The sequence below is a fragment of the Coregonus clupeaformis genome, chromosome 27 (genome assembly GCF_020615455.1).
Source record: "Coregonus clupeaformis isolate EN_2021a chromosome 27, ASM2061545v1, whole genome shotgun sequence".
In the NCBI taxonomy this organism is placed as follows: Eukaryota; Metazoa; Chordata; class Actinopteri; order Salmoniformes; family Salmonidae; genus Coregonus; species Coregonus clupeaformis.
Genome location: NC_059218.1, coordinates 13903935 through 13931365, shown reverse-complemented (window position 1 = coordinate 13931365; position 27431 = coordinate 13903935). Strand labels below are relative to the sequence as shown.

At 44.9% G+C, this 27431-nt stretch overlaps 1 protein-coding gene across 2 annotated transcripts in view; it reads right to left on the bottom strand.

The window, feature by feature from the left end:
- LOC121541398 (mitogen-activated protein kinase kinase kinase 1-like) overlaps positions 1–27431 on the bottom strand; it is a 124694-nt gene that overhangs the window by 43831 nt on the left and 53432 nt on the right. Inside the window, exons 3-7 of one of the 2 annotated variants that reach the window (XM_041850385.2) lie at positions 24266–24484; positions 20112–20312; positions 17050–17166; positions 15357–15508; positions 14828–14952 (exon numbers count right to left, since the gene is read on the bottom strand). In XM_041850385.2, coding sequence (XP_041706319.2) covers positions 14828–14952; positions 15357–15508; positions 17050–17166; positions 20112–20312; positions 24266–24484 — 814 coding nt within the window. The remainder of the gene's footprint in view (positions 1–14827; positions 14953–15356; positions 15509–17049; positions 17167–20111; positions 20313–24265; positions 24485–27431) is intronic. The other variant, XM_045208055.1, reaches the window with a different exon arrangement.

The window sequence follows — 27431 nt, the reverse complement described above, 5'->3', positions numbered from 1 at the left end:
CACAGACAGACAGAGACGGACAGAGTGACAGACAGAGAGACAGACAGAATTAGCTATACCCCCAGTTTAGATAGGAGACAATGCAACGACTGGCTGTCAAGGAAGTCAAGGCTCCGATAAAATGGAGCAGCAATTAGACTGGAGTTTATAGAGAGAAGAGAAGGGCCAGGGCCTTGGCACGAACATATCAGACTTCTATCGAGGGGGCTGTATAGCGTTGGCTGTGTGTGTGTGTGTAGGGGGAAATGGGACAGGAGTAACTGGAGTGGTGCATTGCATATGTGTGTGTGTAAGGTGAACGCCCTAGGCACTGTTTAACCTGAAGGAGGGATACGAGGTATCAACACAGCTATGGGGAGTTTGCACGCTAGTGCCCTCTACTGAAGGACATTAGAATCATACCTGACAAGGCCAATGAACACCGTGTCTCACTGGAAGCCCCGCCTTCCACAGATGATAAACCCGAGGCACATATTAATTCCTTCAAATCAGTACCGCTCTTCACCATGCCCAGAACTGGGCGGCGTGGGGCCGAAACAGGTGTTGTACCTCGTTTCCCTCCTTCAGTGAACAGTAGTTATAGTCATAACTGTACGTTCAGATTTCAGTCAGTCAACTCGGTACAACACAGCTATGGGGATATGAAATCACGCCCCAAGCCGACCCCAGCGGACACTGAATGAAATGGCCTACGGCAGACCACCAAGAGTTCCAACCCGACAGGAAAACCTGCGGCACCCAGGTATTGCGCAATCTGCATGCTGTCTAATGTCCCACTCCTGCCCCAGCCGTAAGCACACTGTGTGCTACACTGGGGGCAGTGACATCCAAGCGATAAAACCTCACAAAAGTGTGTGGTGATGCCCAACTCGCCGCAGAACAAATATCTCCTATAGGTAACCCTTTAAACAACGCCCAGGCTCTGTCGTAGCCAGCCGCGACCGGGAGACCCATGGGGCGGCGCACAATTGGCCCAGCGTCGTCCAGGGTAGGGGAGGGAATGGCCGGCAGGGATGTAGCTCAGTTGGTAGAGCATGGCGTTTGCAACGCCAGGGTTGTGGGTTCGATTCCCACGGGGGGCCAGTATAAAAAATGTTTTTATGATGTATGCACTCACTAACTGTAAGTCGCTCTGGATAAGAGCGTCTGCTAAATGACTAAAATGTAAATGTAAGACGCCGCCAGACCCCTGGTGGAGTGGGCGCGTACAACGTTAGGTAATTCCTGCCTTCTGCTGTCATATGCCAGAGCAATAGCCTCCACAATCCAGTGGGAGAGACGCTGCTTAGAAAGCACTCCACGACGAGCTGGATTAGCAAAACAGACAAAAAGCTTGTCACACAAACATACACCCCTGGTCCGCTCAATGTACATGTGTAACGCTCGTACCGGACAGAGGGCATGTAACCGCTGCTACTCAGAAGCAAACAGCGGAGGCAAAAAGGGAAAAAGCTCAAAAGCTAGAGACCTGTAGGACATAATCATGACCTTAGGGGCGAAGGTTGCATTAGGACGCACAACATCTTAGAGTCCCCAAGGTTGAACTTCATACAGGAGGGGTGAAAGGATAACGCGTGGAGATCTCCAATGTGTTTAGCAGAGGCCAAAGCCACGAGCACAGCGGTCTTGTAGGAGAGGATCTTCAGATCCACAGACTACATCGGTTCAAAGGGGGCCTCACACAGCCCATCCAAAACCAAAGCCAAATCCCAAGTGGGCACGATAGGTTTAGAAACAGGTCACACACCTTTTAAAAACCGCACGCCAGAGGATGAGCCCCTGGAGTGGCATCATCAATTCCCACATGACACGCTGAAATAGCTGCCATATACACCTTCAAGGTGGAGAATGAACGGCCCTGCTCGAGAGCTCTGAAAATGAACAATTCCTTTATTTTGGCACCAAAGCTCGAACGCCCGCCACTTATATCCATCCAACCCTCTCGTGGACTGTATAGTAGAAATAACGTTCAGAGGTTAACCCCTTGCTATCAAATCGGACCTATCAGGGGCACAATGAGAGGGAAAGATCTAGGGAAACAAGGGAAACTACAAGGAGCTTGCAGAGGTAATTGCACGATACAGTGCTTTACTTGCTGAGCATAAGGAAGTTTCTACTGTCTTCTCTGGGATATCGAAATCAATTCAGAATGATTTGATAGCTTCCACCGCATCATTCATTAAAAGTGAGATTAAAAGAGAGGTTGATGCAGGGCAAAATAATGAAACCTACTTTGATGTGTCAAGTGGGCGAGATGTGCAGTCTGTGTTTGACTTTGTGAATTCTGGGATGTCTGAGATTAACTTCATAGAGAAACTTGTTGCCCAAACCTTTGATGGCGCTTCTGTAATGGAATGTATCTGCTATTTGTATTTGCAGCTAAGTCCTGTCCTGTTCCCTGATTAACCTTTTCACGCGTGAGTTCCATATATCTCTAGCGGTCGCGCCAGTGTGAGTTGTTTTATGCACGTGATGTCAGAATGCACTCACTGTTCCAAAATGTGATTGTTAGCACTGCCTGCTAATTAACTATAGGCTATGTTTCAAATAGTCAATTTCTAATTATTTGAATAATAAATAGTCAATTTCTAATTATTATTATTCTTTTCTAACAACAGTTTGAATTGAGGTGTGTTCCGCCTCCTCATTAATTCACATAGAAGTAGCCCATTTCACTGTTGCGGACAATTTATGTTTGAGGCTTTACTAAGCCGGACAAACTTCTCTCGAGGAGAGCCCAAGCACTTCCCCACTATTACCACAGATCAAGTATGCAGACATTTGTTTTACTTACAAATAATAACTTCGGACATGTGTGCGTTCCTATCAAAGTAAGTGCCTTATTTTCTGTATATCGTGTTGTCGTTTCTACTGTAGCATATGTACAGTGCATTGGGAAAGTATTCAGACCCCTTGACTTTTTCCACATTTTGTTACGTTACAGCCTTATTCTAAAATGGATTAAACTGTTTTTTTTCCAATTATCAATCTATACACAATACCCATAATGACAAAGCAAACACAAGTTTTTAGAAAAAAAAACTTTAATATAACATTTACATAAGTATTCAGAGCCTTTACTCAGTACTTTGTTGAAGAACCATTGACAACGATTACTGCCTCGAGTCTTCTTGGGTATGACGCTACAAGCATTTGGGGAGTTTCTCCCATTCTTCTCTGCAGATCCTCTCAAGCTCTGTCAGGTTGGATGGGGAGCATCGCTGCACAGCTATTTTCAGGTCGCTCCAAAGATGTTCGATCGGGTTCAAGTCCAGGCTCTGGTTGGGCCACTCAAAGACATTCAGAGACTTGTCCTGGAGCCACTATTGCGTTGTATTGGCTGTGTGCTTAGGGTCATTGTCCTGACTAGTATCCCAGTCCCTGCTGTTGAAAAACATCCCCACAGCATGATAATGCCACCAGTTTTTTATTTTTAATGATGGGGTATTGAGAAACAAGATTCTTTGGTCTGATGAAACCAACATTGAACTCTTTGGCCTGAACGCCAAAAGTCACGTCTGGAGGAAACCTGGCACCACCCCTATGGTGAACCATGGTGGTGGCAGCATCATGCTTTGGGGATGTTTTTCAGCGTCAGGGACTGGGAGACTAGTCAGGATCGAGAGAAAGATGGACAGAGAGATCCTTGATGAAAACCTGCTCCAGAGCGCTCAGGACCTCAGACTGGGGTGAAGATTCACCTTCCAACAGGACAACGACCCTAAGCACTCAGCGAAGACAATACAGGGGCCAGTCTCCAGACCTGAACCCAATAGAAAATCTTTGGAGGGAGCTGAAAGTCCGTATTGCCCAGCGACAGCCCCGAAACCTGAAGGATCTGGAGAAGGTCTGTATGGAGGAGTGGGCCAAAATCCCTGCTGCAGTGTGTGCAAACCTGGTCAAGACCTACAGGAAATGTATGATCTCTGTAATTGCAAACAAAGGTTTCTGTACCAAATATTAAGTTCTGCTTTTCTGATGTATCAAATACTTATGTCATGCAAAATGAATTACTTAAAAATCATACAATGTGATTTTCTGGATTTTTGTTTTAGATTCCATCTCTCACAGTTGAAGTGTACCTATGATAAAAATTACAGACCTCTACATGCTTTGTAAGTAGGAAAACCTGCAAAATCGGCAGTGTATCAAATACTTGTTCTCCCCACTGTATTTATGTATGATGCTAAGCTACAGGACTGTTTTGCTAGCACAGACTATAATATGTTCCGGGATTCTTCCGATGGCATTGAGGAGTACACCACATCAGTCACATCAATAAGTGCATCGATGACGTCGTCCCCACAGTGACCGTACGTACATACCCCAACCAGAAGCCATGGATTACAGGCAACGTCCTCACTGAGCTAAAGGGTAGAGCTGCCGCTTTCAAGAAACGGGACTCTAACCCGGACGCTTATAAGAAATCCAGCTATGCCCTCAGACGAACCATCAAAGAGTCAATACAGGACTAAGATTGAATCGTACTACACCGTCTCTGACGCTCGTCGGATGTGGCAGGGCTTGCAAACTATTACAGACTACAAAGGGAAGCACAGCCGCGAGCTGCCCAGTGACACAAGCCTACCAGACGAGCTAAATCACTTCTATGCTCACTTCGAGGCAAGCAACACTGAAGCATGCTGTGATGTCACGAGAGGCTGTGTCCTGGAGGGACGTTACATCCCCCTGAGATGGCTGCAAACCCAGACAGCTATGGCTCCATCTGCTGGTATGGTCGGGAACTCCACCCCTCTATGGCCAATCTTCCCACGCAGCTGAAACAAATGAGGAGCTGATGAGCTGAAGGTTTGGGGAAGTGAGGAAACACAGTCTCCAACCTGGGCTCTCTGGAGGACAAGAGTGCTGCACGTCCACTTCCATGAGGAATATAAGGATTTGGAGATACTTACCTTTGGGAAATACTCACCTTTGGATATATGCACCTGTGGAAATACAGGAGAGACATTTGGAAGGACTTTTTGCTGGGTTGGCCACTAGCTGCAACGTGGACTACAGTAAGGCTGGGGAAAAGTTATCTGAGCGAGTGAGAATTATGATTTTGGATGTGGAAGAGACATCCCTGAACTGTTGACCCTTAAAGAGCCCAAGAGAACAGAATTTTGTTATATTTTCGTTAATTTCCCAAGACCTATAATAAAATCCTTGTTTTGTTTGAACCTTGTCTCCTTGCACTACTTGAGCAATCCCGCTGAAAGCTGTGTAGCCTCTCGTGACGTCACAGATGGTGGAGAATACAGGCACGCTCAAGCGTTAATAGTGCATGTCAGAGGAGGATACCGAAGGTTTGATCACCCAGTTTTCCAAGTTGGCCGTAGGCTCCCCGCCGACTGAAATGGAGGACATATTGAAAGCCCTTGTTGCTGGCCAGCAAGCCCAGATGCAAGCAAACGTGGCTCTCTTGGAGGAGCAAAAGAAAGCCAACCTTCTGAAGGCAGAGGAATTGCAGTTGCAGAGACAGAGGGTGGTCCAAAATACCCGCCCAATAAAGGCAAGTGACTTTATATCTAAGATGGGAGCTACCGATGACATTGAGGCATACCTGCATGCATTTGAGGCCACGGCCACTAGGGAAGCCTGGCCCAAGCAACAGTGGGTTGGTCTGTTAGCCCCCTTTCTAACCGGGAATCGCTGAATGCTGTCCGGGACCTGGGCCCTGACCAGGTTACTGACTATGATGCCCTGAAGTCTGAGATCCTCAGCAGATATGGACTCACAAAGTTTGGTATGGCCCAGCGCTTTCACAGCTGGACCTTCCAACCAGACCAACCTCCTCGGGCGCAGATGCATGAACTTGTCCGAATCGCAAGGAAATGGCTGGATCCGCAGAGGAATACAGCAGCGGCGGTGGTGGAGGCCGTTGTGGTGGATCGTTACCTACGCGCCCTGCCTTATGAGGCAAAACGGTTCATCAGTCAACAGGCCTTGACCACGGCTGATCTGACCGTGGAAGCTGTGGAAAAGTACCAGGCCACAGCGGAGATGCTGAATGCTTCCCGAAAAGACCCCAGGAGTGCGGCCCCACCACAAATGGGAAGAACCCGTCCAAAGGACCCCCAAGGTCTCGAACCCAGCCACGTCAGGACTTATCCCGGCTCCAGGGGGAGCCAGAAACCAGGCGGGTCCAAGAAGAGTACACCAGGAGGGGGAAACTCGACAGTGTTACCGGGTGTGGGGAGATGGGACATATCTCCTGGCAGTGTGGGAAACCAGCCGAGGAACCTATGCCCACTGCGGAGTCCTCCAGCTCAGCACCCACACACCGTTTTGCCTCGCTCTTGGGAGTCGTAGATGGCGGCCCAGATCGACCCCCCACCTGCCCGGTAACTGTGAATCACCATGATGTGGAGGCCTTACTGGATTCTGGTAGCCGGGCCACCCTGGTGCGTAAGGATTTGGTGGGCCCAACGTGTCTGACCCCGGGGAAAGTCCTCCCAGTTTCCTGTGTCCATGGGGACACCAGAGAATACCCCATTACTGAACTTACAATGACCAGCACACGGGGAACCATACACACGACGGCGGGGGTGGTTGATTCCCCTCCCCGTCCCTGTCCTAATTGGACGAGACTGCCCAGCCTTTTACCCACTCTGGAGAGAGTCTCAGGAGAGGATAACCCGAGTACCTCGGAAACGGAGAGGCAAGACTCATCCTGGGAAGGCTCCGGTGCAATCCTCCGAGTTACTCACTCCCGCCCGGGCTCTGATAGGGATGGCAGGTGCCCAGACCGACACAGAGACGGAGCTACAGAATCTGGACAAAGAACTGTCTGGTCTGAAGGGGACCGCTGAGAGGTATCGTTTGTTAAAGCAACAGTTAGACATGAAGACAGAAGAGTTAGATATCCTCCAGGCTAAACTCCAACAGAGCTCCTTCCCTAAGCAACAGGAGGAGCTGGAGAGGCTGCGCAGGACCATCGAGGAGTGTGAGGAGACCCTGCGCAGTAGTAAGGAGGTCCAGAAGAAGGCAGAGGAGAAGTACAAGGTGTTGGAGAACAAGATGAAGAATGCGGAGGCAGAGAGAGAGAAGGAACTGAAAGCTGCTCAACAGAAGCTAAACTCTGCTAAAACCAAGGCTGATGCGTTCAGTAAGAAACTCAAGGAGAGACAACAGGAGGCTGAGTCCCTGGTCCTAGAGGTGGAGGAGTTGAAGAGAGAGCAGGCTGGCAAGCACCACGGCAATGCGGACGCCCTCTCCCGGCGTGATGCCTTCTTCGCTGCCTTTACCCCGACGAGGACGTCGGTCCCGAGGAGGGGGATGTGTGATGTCACGAGAGGCTGTGTCCTGGAGGGACGTTACATCCCCCTGAGATGGCTGCAAACCCAGACAGCTATGGCTCCATCTGCTGGTATGGTCGGGAACTCCACCCCTCTATGGCCAATCTTCCCACGCAGCTGAAACAAATGAGGAGCTGATGAGCTGAAGGTTTGGGGAAGTGAGGAAACACAGTCTCCAACCTGGGCTCTCTGGAGGACAAGAGTGCTGCACGTCCACTTCCATGAGGAATATAAGGATTTGGAGATACTTACCTTTGGGAAATACTCACCTTTGGATATATGCACCTGTGGAAATACAGGAGAGACATTTGGAAGGACTTTTTGCTGGGTTGGCCACTAGCTGCAACGTGGACTACAGTAAGGCTGGGGAAAAGTTATCTGAGCGAGTGAGAATTATGATTTTGGATGTGGAAGAGACATCCCTGAACTGTTGACCCTTAAAGAGCCCAAGAGAACAGAATTTTGTTATATTTTCGTTAATTTCCCAAGACCTATAATAAAATCCTTGTTTTGTTTGAACCTTGTCTCCTTGCACTACTTGAGCAATCCCGCTGAAAGCTGTGTAGCCTCTCGTGACGTCACAATGCATAAGAGCATCAGCTGTTCTGGATGACTATGTGATCACGCTCTCCGTAGCCGATGTGAGTAAGACTTTTAAGCAAGTCAACATTCACAAGGCCGCAGGGCCAGACGGATTACCAGGACGCGTACACCGAGCATGCGCTGACCAACTGGCAAGTGCCTTCACTGACATTTTCATCATGTCCCTGACTGAGTATGTAATACCTACATGTTTCAAGTAGACCACCATAGTCCCTGTGCCCAAGAACACTAAGATAACCTGCCTAAATGACTACCGACCCATAGCACTCACGTCTGTAGCCATGAAGTGCTTTGAAAGGCTGGTCATGGCTCACATCAATACCATTATCCCAGAAACCCTAGACCCACTCCAATTTGCATACCACCCCAACAGATCCACAGATGATGCAATCTCTATTGCACTCCACACTGCCCTTTCCCACCTGGACAAGAGGAACACCTACGTGAGAATGCTATTCATTGACTACAGCTCAGCGTTCAACACCATAATGCCCTCAAAACTCATCACTAAGCTAAGGACCCTGGACGAAACACCTCCCTCTGCAACTGGATCCTGGACTTCCTGACGGGCCGCCCCCAGGTGGTAAGGGTAGGTAACAACACATCGGCCACGCTGATACTCAACACGGGGGCCCCTCAGGGGTGTGTGCTCAGTTCCCTCCTGTACTCCCTGTTCACTCATGGCTGCATGGCCAGGCACGACTCCAACACCGTCATTAAGTTTGCCGATGACACAACAGCGGTAAGCCTGATCACCGACAACGATGAGACAGCCTATAATTGAGGAGGTCAGAGACCTGGCCATGTAGTGCCAGGATAACAACCTCTCCCTCAACGTGATCAAGAAAAAGGAGATGATTGTGGACTACAGGACAGAAAAGAGGTCTGAGCATGCCCCCATTCTCATCGACGGGGCTTTAGTGGAACAGGTTGAGTGCTTCAAGTTCATTGGTGTCCACATCACCATCAAACTATCATGGTCCAAACACACCAAGACAGTTGTGAAGAGGGCAGGACAAAGCCTATTCACCCTCAGGAGGCTGAAAAGATTTGGCATGGGTCCTCAGATCCTCAAAAAGTTATACAGCTGCACCATCGAGAGCATCCTGACTGGTTACATCACTGCCTGGTATGGCAACTGCTCAGCCTCTGACCGCAAGGCACTACAGAGGGTAGTGCGTACGGCCCAGTACATCACTGGGGCCAAGCTTCCTGCCATCCAGGACCGCTATACCAGGCGGTGTCAGAGGAAGGCCCTCAAAATTGTCAAAGACTCCAGCCACCCTAGTCATAGACTGTTCTCTCTGCTACCGCACGGCAAGCGGTAACGGAGTGCCGTCTAGGTCCAAAAGGCTTCTTAACAGATTCTACTCCCAAGCCATAAGACTCCTTAACAGCTAATCATGGCTACCCTGACTATTTGCATTGTCCCCCCACCCCACCCCCTCTTTTATGCTGCTGCTACTCTCTGTATATTATAATAATAATATAATATGCCATTTAGCAGACACTTTTATCCAATGCCACTTACAGTCATTTGTGCATACATTTTTACGTATGGGTGGTCCCGGGGATCGAACCCACTACCCTGGCGTTACAAGCGCCACGCTCTACCAATTGAGCTACAGAGGACCATTATCTATGCATAGCCACTTTAACTCTACCCACATGTACATATTACCTCAATTACATCGACTAACATGTGCCCCCGCACATTGACTCTGTACCGGTACCCCCTGTATATAGCCTCGCTACTGTTATTTTATTTTACTGCTGCTCTTTAATTATTTTTATTTTTTATTAATCTATTTTCTACTTAACACTTATTTTTCTTAAACTGCATTGTTGGTTAAGGGCTTGTAAGTAAGCATTTCACTGTTGTATTCGGCGCATGTCGCAAATACCATTTTATTTTATTTCATTTGAAATAATGCATTCCGATTATTGCAGGGATTGTAATGGACACCTATGTGTGTAAAATACTTTTTTGAAGGTTGCACTGATTATGATGAGCTAATGCTAAGCTATTTGCCAGCTATGTGTGGCGCCATGTTTGTTGACATTATACAATGCATTCTGGGTGTCACGTAAACGTCTGTCAAACCAAAGATGTTATAATGAGGTGAAGGAATGTTTCACTCATGTTTCGAGTAAACTTCCGGAAGTGAATGAAGGGAAGTGAATGATTGTAGATGACACACCCCCTTCAACATGCATCCTGCAAACAGACCAAACTCATCTTGTCTCCTCTTATTATCTTTGGTTGACGTGAAAAAACAAACATAGTGGGGCGCACAAACTACCCATCCTCGGATTACTTAGAAAGTGTTTTACTCAATTATTTCGATCAATTGTTTCGATCACAGTTCCCGCTCAGCCCAGTCAGCCCAGTCAAAACTGTTCGCTGCTCTGGCACCCCAATGGTGGAACAAGCTCCCTCACGACGCCAGGACAGCGGAGTCACTGACCACCTTCCGGAGACACTTGAAACCCTACCTCTTTAAATAATACCTGGGATAGTATAAAAGTAATCCTTCTACCCCCCCACCCCACCCCCACAAAATATATACAATAATAATTAAACATTTAATTAAAACATTTAAATAAATTGTAAAGTGCTTGTCCCACTGGCTATCATAAGGTGAATGCACCAATTTGTAAGTCACTCTGGATAAGAGCGTCTGCTAAATGACGTAAATGTAAATGTAATTGTGAGCTCACCCGTGATGTGATGAATTGTAAATAGTAATTGCTATTAGCTAATTCATATTGTGGTTTCTGTCAGCCGAGAGTTAGCTAAATATGACCGCTTGTGTTACGCCAATCTTTCCTCAGTTAGCGCTAGGACTAATGTAGCCTACATTTTCCGGTTTGGATGACCTTTGTTATGCTGTCGCTACTTCTGTGAATGTCTGAACATTGCATCCAAAAATAAACTGGTCACATTCAGGACATAACTTTGTAAGGACTGTGTTTGTGCAAGATGTTTCTGTGAAAAAACAGTGTAGCCAGCTCAAACGCTGACTGTTGCGTCAATCGAAACTGGACATTCTAAATAAGTGTCCTAATCACACCGGTTTGAGTGTACGCTGCAGGGACCACTATAGAATGATCACACCCATTTGTTGGTACGTGTCAAAGGGTTAAGAGGGGATGACCACTACACTCAAATATCAGTGTCAACTCTTTGATATGAACAGGCCCCCTGTAGCTCAGTTGGTAGCTCTGGATAAGAGCGTCTGCTAAAATGACTAAAATGTTTTAAAAAACTGAAGCCATGTCTCATGTGCCCTCTCATCCACTGGCGCATTGAATGTTTCCTCTCCAAGCACTGTGAGTGGCCCTGTCAATTTTCTCTCATTACTGTATGTAGTCAATCACATACACAAACACAATCACATTATTACAAATCAATGTGATTTTAATCCTCACTTGGACTAACTCATTATTAGCTATTTTGTCTAGCTGTGTTGTGTTATTGTTTTTTGCCTTCTCAGTCAAATCCGGTCATGCCCTCAGTGGAAGAGTTGAGCTCTTTTCCAACACCATCCATCCATAATGAGCCTGTCCTGCACTGAAGCCTCTGAATACCTCAACCCCTGTCCTGCACTGAAGTCAAAAGCCTCTGAACACCTCAACTCATGCCTCATCCCCTCATTCAATCACTGCTGTGATCCCTTCCCAACACTGTGTAAGTAGCCATCTCTTGTTTGGATAAATACCATAGTAGACCAGCAACTAACACAATCTAATTATTACACATACACATCAATGATTTCACTCCTTGTTTGGACTAACTCATTCTTAGCTATTCTGTTTAACTGTGTTGTGTTGTTGTTTTTTGTTTCCCCAGTCAACTCCTGTCCTGCTCTCAGTGGAAGAGGAAGAGCTATTCTCCAACACCATCCCTCCATGATGAACCTGTCCTGCATTGAAGCCTCTGAACACCTCAACCTAGGGGTGGGCGATATGAGCTAAAATTCATATCACGATATTTTCCACTGTCCAGACGATATCGATATGATATCACGATATATGACGTAAAAAAATATGAATCACATTTTAATATCCCTTCTTGGTTAAATTATATTAGTTAAGGAAAAATATGTATTTGAACCTTATATAACCAGAAAGAGTGAGGCATTGGACCGTATGGACCTGAAAAGTTTTTATTTGTATTGTGCAAACATGCATTCCGTAAACATGAGGTAGGTAGGCCTATATATATATATATATATATAAATTAGATATTAAGTAAAATTAAATAAAAAATAACAGGAGATAAAGAAAATAAGGTAATTACAAATTCAAATACGTGTGTTTGTTTTGGCTACGGTCCGTAGATATGTAAAAAACTAACCGTTTGAAACTAAACCTTTCAAGCCTCAACCATCAATTATCAACAATATCAACAAATCTTCACTAGAACTTTCTTCACAAGTTCCGTGCCAGGAATACCAGCATGTTGACTGTTTCTGGCTTTAGTGCTGCCCTGTGACATGTCACCACATTGCCCCCAGTGCTGAATGCCCTCTCAGAGGGGGCACTTGTGGCAGGGATGCATAAGTATTTCTTTGCCAGACAACTCACACGTTATTCAAGTAATCAAGAACCTTGATCTTGATCTCTTTGGTCAGTTCTGTATCGTCCTTGCTCAGATTTAGAACCTCTGCATTTAACAGATTGATGACAGGCTTCAAATAGGACACGCTCACATACGCTTCTCCTGACAGGGCATCTGTAAAGTCCTGGAGTGGCTTCAGTGCTGCTGTGACTGATTCCAAGACCTGGATGTCTTGCCAGGTAGGTACAAGGTGCCGTGTCTTTTTGTCCCCTGCCAGGACCTGTGTAATGGCCTTTTCCTGCTCCAGGACTCTTTCCATCATTTTCAGACGAGATCCCCACCTTGTCGGAGATTCTGTGATGAGCTTGTGCAGGGGCAGGCTTAGTTCATTCTGTGCTGTCATCAGGGCCTTCTGCTTTTTCCAGCTGTATGAGAACGTGCTAACCACCTTTTTGCAAACCCCTGTGGCCCGGGAAATCGCACACCCCTGTGGCCCGGGAGCGTTTTGGACACTCCTCTCTGGAAATTGGGAATAAGAAATCAAAATAATAGGGGTGAAAAATAATCGAATCACAATACAATAATAATTAATAATAATGCATTTTTATATAGAAATCACAATACAATATAACTTTTAATCTTTGTTTGAGGATTTACGGCATTTACATTCAACTGTTACACATTTTACAAATCTGATGTGCTTAGATTTAGCCTACGGTACATGGCTGATGTGAGCTGTATTTTTCTTAATAATAAGCATCATACAGGGTAGGCCTAGGCTACAGTCCTGAAACTTACCAATAGCATTGTGCAGCCTGTGTCCGAAACATCCAAGGTTTGCCCACTTGTTCAGCTGCAATGCCTTGATCATGTTCGATCCGCTGTCGGTCGTCATACAAACTTGACGCGACTCTTTTTAATCCCCAGGACGACAGTATGTCCCTCAGCCCACCTGCAATTATTTCCCCGGTGTGGTCGTCTGGGAAATAAGACGTCTGTAGGCACTTACTTTTCAGTTTCCAGTCACCGTCTATGTAATGGATTGTGAGGCTTATATAAGGTTCTGTGGTACGACTTGACCATAGATCGGCAGTAGTGGAGAAGAATGGAATGTTATTTATCTCACTGTAAACTCTGTCCCAGCATTCTGTGTAAAGCTGTGGCAGGCATTTTTAGCTAAAATATTTGCGGCTCGGGGATCTCATATCTTGGGTCCAGAGTTTGAATCAACTTTCTGAACCCCTCTTTCTCCACAGTTTGAATCGGTACCATGTCCTTCGCTATGTGATTTGTAATCGCAGCTGTGATGTCTATCCATTTTTGCTCGTCTTCTCACAGCAAGTACCGGCAGCAAATGATGATATAATTGATTGTTGAGTGCGAGTCTGGCTTGTCTTCGGGCGAGCTCCGGGCGAGCTCCTGGGCTTACTGTCTCACGCATTCTGGTGCATTGTTCATACTCACGGACATGTATGTTTTTTAAGTGATTGAACAGGTTGGTCGATGTTTCCACCTTTTGCTAAGACAACACGACGACACAACTTGCATAGGGTAGTGTTTTGGTCGGGGTTCGGAGATTTTAAAAGCCAAACCAGTTCCAAACAACAGAGGTGCCCCCTTTCTTCTTAACCAATTTATCCTCCTGCTCTTGAGCAACATCAATTTCTGTGTTTTCGCTCATCCTGGATTGTAAAGTTTTCCCCCAATAGTTAACCTGCCTCCTAACTGCAGCTGCCTGCACACTTCTTTGTTGCTAGCACTACATGCGTGCAACAAGTGCATCGGCGACGTGCGCTCATAAAAATAGGTCAACATATTAACATACATTCTTTTATTCGTAAGAACCAAGAAAGGTTGGATAAAAAAAAAAAAAAAAGATGTAGCTACTTAGTACTATCACTCAGTTGAAATTTGGAACAAAAAAATATTGATGCAAAATTCGAATTTATGAATTCTGAATAAATCGCGGTATCCATGATATTGCTAAATCCATATCATGGCGCGGCACAATACCGGTTTTTACTATCAAACCGGTATATCGCCCACTCCTACCTCAACCCCTGTCCTGCACTGAAGTCAAGCCTCTGCACTGAAGTCAAGCCTCTAAACACCCCAACTCATGCCTCATACCCTCATTTAATCACTGCTGTGATCCCTTCTCAACCCTGTAAGTAGCCCTCTCATTCAAACACCCCATAATATCTGACTATAAATGTCTTTATTAAATGTTTTAGGTTAAAATCATTTGAAACACACTTTGTCGTCTCTGTGCGTTCCGCGCCTATACCGTGGGTCTCCCATCCTCCTCAATTTGTCAAGTCACCAGCTTCCACTGTTTTTGATAATGTACAGTTGTACTCACAGATGGACATGCAGTGGTGGTGCAGCTTGTTCCTGCAGCCCTCCTCACACACAGTCAGACTCTCCTCGTCCAGCATGTCCAACAGACAGATAGGACACATCTGCTCCTCCTCATCCTTCAGACTACTGACAGAGAGGGGGGAGAGAGGGAAAGATGGATAGAGAGAGAGAGAAATCGATAAAGGGAAAGAAAGAGGGATGAAGAAAGACATGGGAGATTGGGACAGAGAGAGAGAGAGAGAGAGATGGGAGAGAAAGATTAAGAGACAGAGAGACGGTAAAAGAGAGGAAAGATACAGATACTGGCTAAATTAGACACAAATTAGACACATTTTCTCTCCAAAGACTTTTAATGTAAAAATCTAAAACATCTATCAAAACTTGTATCAAAATACAACTTGGACGTATTCAAGGGCCTTCTGGTAAAATACATTTTACAGTACAACATCTGTACCTGGTGTATGTATCTGTGTGCATTGTGTGCGATTTGACTGTTCATGTGCATGCGTGTGTGCGTGTGTCTATTCTACCTGCTCTCGTTGCTGGAGGTGCCGGAGGTGCTGGATGGACAGGACGTGTGGGGGTTAGACATGCGCGACACAAACTTCTGGATGGTGTTGCGCGATGGCGCCTTAATGCGTGAACTGCGGCGATTGTGGTACTTCTGGAACAAGCTCTCCACCTGGATGACGTAGAGAAAATGACACAGTTAGAAGCGGATCTTGGGTCAGTTTAGCATTTTCCCCACTTATGATTAAGGCTGGGATTGGGGCAGAGGAAGCTGATCGTAGATCTGTACCTAGGGGAAACTTCACCCCGGAACCAGTTAGTCATAGAGGTCAACCTTAACCATCATGAAGTATCTACGTATATATCTAAAGTGCATTCAAGACATTGCAAGTCACTGAAAGTTATCCTCAATGTAAATGTAAATATTCTAAAATTGACATACAGTGAGGGAAAAAAGTATTTGATCCCCTGCTGATTTTGTAAATTTGCCCACTGACAAAGAAATAATCACTCTATCATTTTAATGGTAGGGTTATTTGAACAGTGAGAGACAGAATAACAACAAAGAAATCCAGAAAAAGCACATGTCAAAAATGTTATAAATTGATTTGCATTTTAATGAGGGAAATAAGTATTTGACCCCCTCTCAATCAGAAAGATTTCTGGCTCCCAGGTGTCTTTTATACAGGTAACGAGCTGAGATTAGGAGCACACTCTTAAAGGGAGTGCTCCTAGTCTCAGTTTGTTACCTGTATAAAAGACACCTGTCCACAGAAGCAATCAATCAATCAGATTCCAAACTCTCCACCATGGCCAAGACCAAAGAGCTCTCCAAGGATGTCAGGGACAAGATTGTAGACCTACACAAGGCTGTAATGGGCTACGAGACCATCGCCAAGCAGCTTGGTAAGAAGGTGACAACATTTGGTGCGATTATTCGCAAATGGAAGAAACACAAAAGACTGTCAATCTCCCTCGGCCTGGAATCAGCCCAGAACTACACAGGAGGATCTTGTCAATGATCTCAAGGCAGCTGGGACCATAGTCACCAAGAAAACAATTGGTAACACACTACGCCGTGAAGGACTGAAATCCTGCAGCGCCCGCAGGCCCGTCTGAAGTTTGCCAATGAACATCTGAATGATTCAGAGGAGAACTGGGTGAAAGTGTTGTGGTCAGATGAGACCAAAATCGAGCTCTTTGGCATCAACTCGACTCGCCGTGTTTGGAGGAGGAGGAATGCTTTACAGAGAGGTCAAATACTTATTTCCCTCATTAAAATGCAAATCAATTTATAAAATTTTTGACATGCATTTTTGTGGATTTTTTTGTTGTTATTCTGTCTCTCACTGTTCAAATAAACCTACCATTCAAATTATAGATTGATCATGTCTTTGTCAGTGGGAAAACGTACAAAATCAGCAGGGGATCAAATACTTTTTTCCCCTCAATGTACTCTAGCTCTGAAGATTTTTGAAAATTGGTCATTACAAACAATGGGTTCAACAAATCATGTTCACCCTTTCACACTATTGTGCTGACCCGAACCATACTGTGCTGGCACGGATATTGCCTTACCACATTGTCCTGTCTAGCACAGTTCCAGCACTATGGTGGATCCATAACCAGGCCAGCACTATACAGCTCAGTAGTGAGAAAGGGGAATTATACAGATTGGTTAGTGGGCACATCGGTAGGTTACTGGAAGGTTACCTCAAAGTTTTTGAGGGTTTTCCTCCAGAGCAAGGGGTCTGAGGGCTCCAGCTGGAAGACTCGGAGCATGACGAAGAGGATGTGGATACAGAAGGCCCCTCGGCCACAGCTACAGGTCTACAGAGAGAGGGGAGGATGAACGCAGACCGGGGGTTACTCACGAATGTGTATGTATATACATACAGTGGTCACATACAGTGGGGGAAAAAAAGTATTTAGTCAGCCACCAATTGTGCAAGTTCTCCCACTTAAAAAGATGAGAGAGGCCTGTAATGTTCATCATAGGTACAACTCAACTATGACAGACAAAATGAGAAAAACAATTCCAGAAAATCACATTGTAGGACTTTTTATGAATTTATTTGCAAATTATGGTGGAAAATAAGTATTTGGTCAATAACAAAAGTTTCTCAATACTTTGTTATATACCCTTTGTTGGCAATGACACAGGTCAAACGTTTTCTGTAAGTCTTCACAAGGTTTTCACACACTGTTGCTGGCATTTTGGCCCATTCCTCCATGCAGATCTCCTCTAGAGCAATAATGTTTTGGGGCTGTCGCTGGGCAACACGGACTTTCAACTCCCTCCAAAGATTTTCTATGGGGTTGAGATCTGGAGACTGGCTAGGCCACTCCAGGACCTTGAAATGCTTCTTACGAAGCCACTCCTTCGTTGCCCGGGCGGTGTGTTTGGGATCATTGTCATGCTGAAAGACCCAGCCACGTTTCATCTTCAATGCCCTTGCTGATGGAAGGAGGTTTTCACTCAAAATCTCACGATACATGGCCCCATTCATTCTTTCCTTTACACGGATCAATCGTCCTGGTCCCTTTGCAGAAAAACAGCCCCAAAGCATGATGTTTCCACCCCCATGCTTCACAGTAGGTATGGTGTTCTTTGGATGCAACTCAGCATTCTTTGTCCTCCAAACACGACGAGTTGAGTTTTTACCAAAAAGTTCTATTTTGGTTTCATCTGACCATCTGACATTCTCCCAATCCTCTTCTGGATCATCCAAATGCACTCTAGCAAACTTCAGACGGGCCTGGACATGTACTGGCTTAAGCAGGGGGACACGTCTGGCACTGCAGGATTTGATTCCCGGGCGGCGTAGTGTGTTACTGATGGTAGGCTTTGTTACTTTGGTCCCAGCTCTCTGCAGGTCATTCACTAGGTCCCCCCGTGTGGTTCTGGGATTTTTGCTCACCGTTCTTGTGATCATTTCGACCCCACGGGGTGAGATCTTGCGTGGAGCCCCAGATCGAGGGATATTATCAGTGGTCTTGTATGTCTTCCATTTCCTAATAATTGCTCCCACAGTTGATTTCTTCAAACCAAGCTGCTTACCTATTGCAGATTCAGTCTTCCCAGCCTGGTGCAGGTCTACAATGTTGTTTCTGGTGTCCTTTGACAGCTCTTTGGTCTTGGCCATAGTGGAGTTTGGAGTGTGACTGTTTGAGGTTGTGGACAGGTACAGTACTTATTTTCCACCATAATTTGCAAATAAATTAATAAAAAATCCTACAATGTGATTTTCTGGAATTTTTTTTCCTCCATTTGTCTGTCATAGTTGACGTGTACCTATGATGAAAATTACAGGCCTCTCTCATCTTTTTAAGTGGGAGAACTTGCACAATTGGTGGCTGACTAAATACTTTTTTCCCCCACTGTACACACGTGCATACACACACGGTCATAAATGGTCAGACACAGATACACACACACTCCATTATGGTCACATGCACATGCACGAGGTCATAAATTGCCAAACAGACACACAAGTCACTCAGGAGAGCCCAATTTCATATACAGAGATTAATAATCATTGGGTGCATTCCAAATGGCACCATAGTTCCCATATAGTGCACTACTTTTGACAAAAATAGTGCACTATATTGGAAGCAGGGTGCCATTTGGGACTTAGACCTTTACATTTACATTTACATTTTAGTCATTTAGCAGACGCTCTTATCCAGAGCGACTTACAGTTAGTGAGTGCATACATTATATTTTTCATACTGGCCCCCCGTGGGAATCGAACCCACAACCCTGGCGTTGCAAATGCCATGCTCTACCAACTGAGCTACATCCCTGCCGGCCATTCCCTCCCCTACCCTGGACGACGCTGGGCCAATTGTGCGCCGCCCCATGGGTCTCCCGGTCACGGCCGGCTACGACAGAGCCTGGATTCGAACCAGGATCTCTAGTGGCACAGCTAGCACTGCGTTAGTAAGAGGCAATGGAGCTCTACATCAATCCAGCTCTATAGTAGCAAATGGCTGGGTAAACAAAACAAGCTGGCCAATGTACAAGTGAAGTAAATTCTTAAAGGGATACTTCAGGATTTTGGCAATGAAGCTCTTTATCTACTTCCCCAGAGTAAGAGGAACTCATGGATATATTTTTTTATGTCTCTGCCAGCAGTTTGAAGGAAGTTGCTAACTAGCGTTAGCGCAATTGCTAACTGGTGTTAGCGCAATGACTGGAAGTCTATGGTAACTGTCAGCATGCTAGTAGATACCATAGATGTCTAGTCATTGCGCTAACGCTAGTTAGCATTGGCGCGCGAAGCTACCTCTTAACTTCCTTCATACTGGATGCAGAGACATAAAAATGGTATCCATGAGTTCATCGGACTCTGTGGAAGTAGATAAAGGGCTTCATTGCCAAAGTCCAAGTATCCCTTTAAAACTCAAATCTATTGCTGTAAATGCAATTTGGTAAAAGCTGGGGTCCTTGTTGCAGCCTAGCCTCAATCTAGCCAGACAGTTGGAATCTCGCAAACTTGCATCAGCTAAATCAAACTGACACAAAACGCCAAATTCCAAATCAACCCCAAGTCTAGCTACGTATACATTTGAAAGGACTGTATAAGTATAATAGGCAATATGGTGACCTTCCTTCTGATAGGCTAGGTGGAAATTCTGTAATATTGATAACACCTATCCAATAATTGTAATTACCTAAAGGGTAGAGGGAGTCGATTTGAAATTGAGCGTGAGTCTTTTAATTCTGTCTAATCTTTTTTCATTGGTCTGAGTGGACAGCGAGCACTTCTTACCTGTGGGCCAATGAACACTCTGTATTTGTTGTCAGGGCTGTCTCCTCCAATCAGGAAGGAGTTGGGGCCTATCTGCTGCAGTAGGTAGAGGCGTGCTCTCATGACCTTGTTGACACGGCGACTGGTCTCCTCGGGACTGTAGGGGGAGAAACCGTCTGGGGAGGGCACCCGGCGAGGGGGCGTCACCCTGCCACTCTGAAACTACACAACAACAAAATTACATCAACATTAGATCAAGACAGCCTCAGACAAAAACTAGTCTTAATCCTCTCCCATTCATAGTTATATGGGTTTGCTTTATTGTCTAATAAATAGTCACTTAGGACTTAACAGTTCTTCAAACCCAAAGTGAAGAGGATTAATATCCAATCAATGGTATATTATTATCAAATGTCTTGCATTCTCGTGTTTCATTAACTCACATCGTAGTTCATCGTTATATTATTATTATTATTATTATTATCACTGCATTCTTGGGAAAGAGCTCTGAAGTCAAGGTAAGAATTTCACTGTACTGTTTTACACCTGTTCTATCCTGTGCACGTGGCGAATACACTTTGAAACTATATGTTTATGTATTCTCAAATACTATGAAGTACGCTTAAACACGTAGCTGACGTTCTCATATATGTGTGTGTGTGTGTGTGTGTGTGTGTGTGTGTGTGTGTGTGTGTGTGTGTGTGCATGCTATGTACAGTACCAGTGCAAAGTTTGGACACAACTGCTCATTCCAGGGTTTTTCTTTATTTTGACTATTTTCTACATTGTAGAATAACAGTGAAGACATCAAAACTATGAAATAACACATTTGGAAAAATTTAGTAACCAAAAAGTGTTAAACAAATCTAAATATATCTTATATTTGCAACGCCAGGGTTGTGGGTTCGATTCCCACAGGGGGTATGAAAAAAAAATAAAAAAGTATGCACTAACTGTAAGTCGCTCTGGATAAGAGCGTCTGCTAAATGACTAAAATGTAAATGTAAATCTATCCTCAGAGTTCGTACTGCTTGGTGACCGAAACTGGGATATGCTTAACACCCCGGCCATCCTACAATCCAAATTATCAAGGAACCTACCAGGTACAACCCTAAATCCGTAAACATGGGCACCCTCTAAATACACCTCCGCTGTCTTCAACCAGGGCCTCAGCGATCACTGCCTTATTGCCTGCATCCATAACGGGTCCGCGGTCAAACGACCACCCCTCATCAATGTCAAACGCTCCCTAAAACACTTTAGCGAGCAGGCCTTCCTAATTGATCTGGCCCAGTTATCCTGGATGGATATCGATCTCATTCCGTCAGTAGAGGATGCCTGGTTGTTCTTTAAAAGTGCTTTCCTCTCAATCTTAAATAAGCATGCCCCATTAAAAAAATTCAGAACTAAGAACAGATTTGACTGCCTTTGACCAGCACAAAAACATCCTGTGGCGTACTGCATTAGCATCGAATAACCCCTACGATATGCAACTCTACAGGGAAGTTAGGAACCAATATACACAAGCAGTTAGGAAAGCAAAGGCTAGCTTTTTCAAACTGAAATGTGCATCCTTGTAGCACTAACTCCAAAAAGTTTTGGGACACTGTAAAGTCCATGGAGAACAAGAGCACCTCCTCCCAGCTGCCCACTGCACTGAGGCTAGGAAACACTATCACCACCGATAAATCTACAATAATCGAGAATTTCACCAAGCATTTTGCTACGGCTGGCCATGCTTTCCACCTGGCTACCACTACCCCCGCCACCAGCTCTGCACCCTCTGCTGCAACTTGCCCATGCCCCTCCCCTCCCGATTCTCCTTCACACAAATTCCGACAGCTGATGTTCTGAAAGAGCTGAAAAATCTGGACCTCTACAAATCAGCTGGGCAAGACAATCTGGACCCTTTCTTTCTAAAATTAGCCGCCGAAATTGTCGCAACCCCTATTACTAGCCTGTTCAACCTCTCTTTCATAACGTCTGAGGTCCCCAGAGATTGGAAAGCTGCCGCGGTCATCCCCATCTTCGAAGGGGGTGACACTCTAGATCCAAAATTGTTACAGACCTATATCCATCCTGCCCTGCCTTTTGAAAGTTTTTTGAAAGCCAAGTTAACAAACAGATCACTGACCATTTCGAATCACACCGTACCTTCTCCGCTAAGCAATCCGGTTTCCGAGCTGGTCATCAGCCACGCTCAAGGTCCTAAACGATATTATAACCGCGATCGATAATAGACAGTACTGTGCAGCCGTCTTCATTTACCTGGCCAAGGCTTTCGACTCTGTCAACCGCCGCATTCTTATTGGCAGACTAAATAGCCTTGGTTTCTCAAATGACTGCCTCGCCTGGTTCACCAACTACTTCTCAGATAGAGTTCAATGTGTCAAATCGGAGGGCCTGTTGTCTGGACCTATGGCAGTCTCTATGGGGGTGCCACAGGGTTCAATTCTTGGGCCGACTCTTTTCTCTGTGTATATCAATGATGTCGCTCTTCAATCATACGCTCTTCAATCATACGGTGCCGGCACCCGCCCACCCGAATAGAATCACTACTCTCGACGGGTCTGACCTAGAGTATGTGGACAACTACAAATACCTAGGTGTCTGGTTAGACTGTAAACATTAAGCATCTCCAATCCAAAGTTAAATCTAGAATCGGCTTCCTATTTCGCAACAAAGCCTCCTTCACTCATGCTGCCAAACATGCCCTCGTAAAACTGACTATCCTACTGATCCTTGACTTCGGCGATGTCATTTACAAAATAGCATCCAACACTCTACTCAGCAAATTGGATGTAGTCTATCACAGTGCCATCCGTTTTGTCACCAAAGTCCCATATACTACCCACCACTGTGACCTGTACGCTCTTGTTGGCTGGTCCTCACTACATATTTGTTGCCAAACCCACTGGCTCCAGGCCATCTATAAATCACTGCTAGGCAAATCCCCGTCTTATCTTAGCTCATTGGTCACCAAAGCAACACCCACCCGTAGTATGCACTCCAGCAGGTATATCTCACTGGTCATCCCCAAAGCCAACACCTCCTTTGGCCGCCATTCCTTCCAGTTTTCTGCTGCCAATGACTGGAACGAACTGCAAAAATCTCTGAAGCTGGAGACTCTTATCTCCCTCACTAACTTTAAGCATCAGTTGTCAGAGCACCTTACCGATCACTGCACCTGTACACAGCCCATCTGAAATTAGCCCACCCAACTACCTCATCCCCATATTGTTATTTATTTTGCTCATTTGCACCCCAGTATCTCTATTTGCACATCATCTCTTGCACATCTATCATTCCAGTGTTAAAACTAATTGTAATTATTTTGCACTATGGCCTATTTATTGCCTTACCTCCATAACTTGCTACATTTGCACACACTGTATATATATTTTCTGTTGTATTTTTTACTTTATGTTTTGTTTTACCCCATATGTAACTCTGTGTTGTTGTTTTTATTGCACTGCTTTGCTTTATCTTGGCCAGGTCGCAGTTGTAAATGAGAACTTGTTCTCAACTGGCTTACCTGGTTAAATAAAGGTGAAATCAAAAAAATAATTGGGGCTTCAATTTCTGAGGCTGGTAACTCTAATGAACTTATCCTCTGCAGCAGAGGTAACTCTGGGTCTTCAATTCCTGTGGCGGTCCTCATGAGAGCCAGTTTCATGATAGCGCTTGATGGTTTTTGCAACTGCACTTGAAGAAACCTTCAAAGTTCTTGAAATGTTCTGTATTGACTGACCTTCATGTCTTAAAGTAATGATGGACTGTCGTTTCTCTTTGCTTATTAGAGCTGTTCTTGTCATAATATGGACTTGGTCTTTTACCAAATAGGGCTATCATCTGTATACCCCCCCTACCTTGTCACAACACAACTGATTGGCTCAAACGCATTAAGAAGGAAAGAAATTCCACAAATTAACTTTTAAGAAGGCACACCTGTTAATTAAAATGCATTCCTGGTGACTACCTCATGAAGCTGGTTGAGAGAATGTTTAACACTTTTTTGGTCACTATATGATTCCATATGTGTTATTTCATAGTTTTGATATCTTCAATATTATTCTACAATGTAAAAAATAGCAAAAATGAAGAAAAACCCTTGAATGAGTAGGTGTGTCCAAACTTTTGACTGGTAGTGTATGTATGTGTGTGTGGCTACTCACTGGCACGGGCGAGGCCCTCTTCCTGTGCACCCCTGGGGACTCAGGCTTCCCACAGGCCCTGCCAGAGGAAGAGGAGGAGGAAGAGGGGGGTCCGGGGGAGGGGCTGCATCGGCCACTACTCTGCTGGGGGGAGGCGCTGGTAGGCGTGTCGCATTCCGCCTCGGCCCCCTTGCAGCCTGCCTCGCTCCCGTCCAGTTGCATGGGGACGGGCTTCACCACCTAAGGGGGGAAGGAGGGAGAGGGGGAGAGGGGAGTGGGAAGTCAGTATGTGGTTTGAGGGCCAAATAACAGTAGTCCCATTACAGTGGCTTAATGAAAAATCCACCTACCCACTCCTGTAGATCTTAGAGAATTGGCAAGGTGGAAGTATTATGGTGACATTCCCACCCAGTCAATCAGAAGGCAAGACGTACAGTGCCTTGCAAAAGTATTCATCCCTCTTGGCATTTTTCCTATTTTGTTGCATTACAACCTGTAATTTAAATAGATTTTTATTTGGATTTCATGTAATGGACACACACAAAATCGTCCAAATTGGTGAAGTGAAATGAAAAAATTAACTTTGCATATGTATTCACCCCCTTTGCTATGAAGTCCCTAAATAAGATCTGGTGCAACCAATTACCTTCAGAAGTCACATAATTAGTTAAATAAAGTCCACCTGTGTGCAATCTAAGTGTCACATGATCTCAGTATATATACACCTGTTCTGAAAGGCCCCAGAGTCTGCAACAGCACTAAGCAAGGGGCACCACCAAGCAAGCGGCACCATGAAGACCAAGGAGCTCTCCAAACAGGTCAGGGACAAAGTTGTGGAGAAGTACAGATCAGGGTTGGGTTATAAAAAAAATATGAACATCCCACGGAGCACCATTAAATCCATTACAAAAAATTTGAAAGAATATGGCACCACAACAAACCTGCCAAGAGAGGGCCGTCCACCAAAACTCACGGACCAGGCAAGGAGGGCATTAATCAGAAAGGCAACAAAGAGACCAAAGATAACCCTGAAGGAGCTGCAAAGCTCCACAGCGGATATTGGAGTTTCTGTCCATAGGACCACTTTAAGCCATACACTCCACAGAGCTGGGCTTTACGGAAGAGTGGCCAGAAAAAAGCCATTGCTTGAAGAAAAAAATAAGCAAACACGTTTGGTGTTCGCCAAAATGCATATGGGAGACTCCCCAAACATATGGAAGAAGGTACTCTGGTCAGATGAGACTAAAATTGAGCTTTTTGGCCATCAAGAAACACGCTATGTCTGGCGCAAACCCAACACCTCTCATCACCCCGAGAACATCAACCCCACAGTGAAGCATGGTGGTGGCAGCATTATACTGTGGGGATGTTTTTCATCGGCAGGGACTGGGAAACTGTTCAGAATTGAAGGAATGATGGATGATGCTAAATACAGGGAAATTCTTGAGGGAAACCTGTTTCAGTCTTCCAGAGATTTGAGACTGGGATGGAGGTTCACCTTCTAGCAGGACAATGACCCTAAGCATACTGCTAAAGCAAAACTCGAGTGGTTTAAGGGGAAACATTTAAATGTCTTGGAATGGCCTAGTCAAAGGCCAGACCTCAATCCAATTGAGAATATGTGGTATGACTTAAAGATTGCTGTACACCAGCGGAACCCATTCAACTTGAAGGAGCTGGAGCAGTTTTGCCTTGAAGAATGGGCAAAACTCCCAGTGGCTAGATGTGCCAAGCTTATAGAGACATACCCCAAGAGACTTGCAGCTGTAATTGGTGCAAAAATGGCTCTACAAAGTATTGAATTTGTGGGGGTGAATAGTTATGCACGCTCAAGTTTTCAGTTTTTTTGTCTTATTTCTTGTTTGTTTCACCCCAAAAAATATTTTGCATCTTCAAAGTGGTAGGCATGTTGTGTAAATCAAATGATACAAACCCCCCAAAAATCTATTTTAATTCAAGGTTGTGAGGCAACAAAATAGGAAAAATGCCAAGGGGGGTGAATACTTTCGCAAGCCACTGTAGCTATATTACCATAATCCTTACACTGAGTATACCAAACATTAGGAAAACCTTCCTAATATTGAGTTGAGTCTCAATTGCCTCAAGGCTTAAAAATCATTTTTTAACCTGTCTCCTGCCCTTCATCTACACTGATTGAAGTAGATTTAACAAGTGACACTAATAAGGGATCATAGCTTTCACCTGGATTGGAAAGAGCAAATGTTCTTATTGTTTTGTATACTTAGTGTATATCTATCTAATCCTCTCAGATCTCAGATTAGTGCCTAGACTAGAATGCAGTGTCTAGACTAGAGGTCAATTTAGAAGTCAGCATTTGTGTCTGCTGTGAAAGACTGGCTGCAATGTAATAGTACAATGCCCAGGGTTGGAAAATGTCCAATTCCCTTAATCTGTTAGATTTCACTTAATCATTATTCAAAGCATTAACAGTATCATATCAGTCTTTAGTAGAGTAGGGAATATTTGATAGTTGCTTGTATCTATAAATGTTGAGTGTGACACAGTAAGCAAAGCACATATGTACTCTATGTGTTTTTCTGTGACGTTCGTGTGTGTATCTGTTTGAATACTTCATGTGTGTAACATTCCTGCATGTGAGTGTATATTTATATGAACATACAGTACCAGTCAAAAGTTTGGACACACCTACTCATTCAAGGTTATTTTTACTATTTTTTACATTGTATAATAATAGTGAAGACATCAACACTATGACATAACACATAACACATATGGAATCATGTAGTAAACAAAAAAATTTTTAACAAATATTTTATATATTTAATATTTGAGAATCTTCAAATAGCCTCCCCTTTCTCAACCAGCTTTACCTGGAATACTTTTTCCAACAGTCTGAAGGAGTTCCCACATATGCTGAGCACTTGTTGGCAGCTTTTCCTTCACTCCGCAGTCCGACTCCTCCCAAACCATCTCAATTGGGTTGAGGTCGGGGGATTGTGGAGGCCAGGTCATCTGACGCAGCACTCCATCACTCTCCTTAGTAAAATAGCCCTTACACAGCCTGGAGGTGTGTTGGGTCATAGTCCCACTAAGCCCAAACCAGATGGGATGGTGTATCGCTGTAGAATGCTGTGGTAGCCATGCTGTTTAAGTCGGTGGGAAATAAACATGCGGAGATCATCCGTTCACCCACACCGTTCATCTC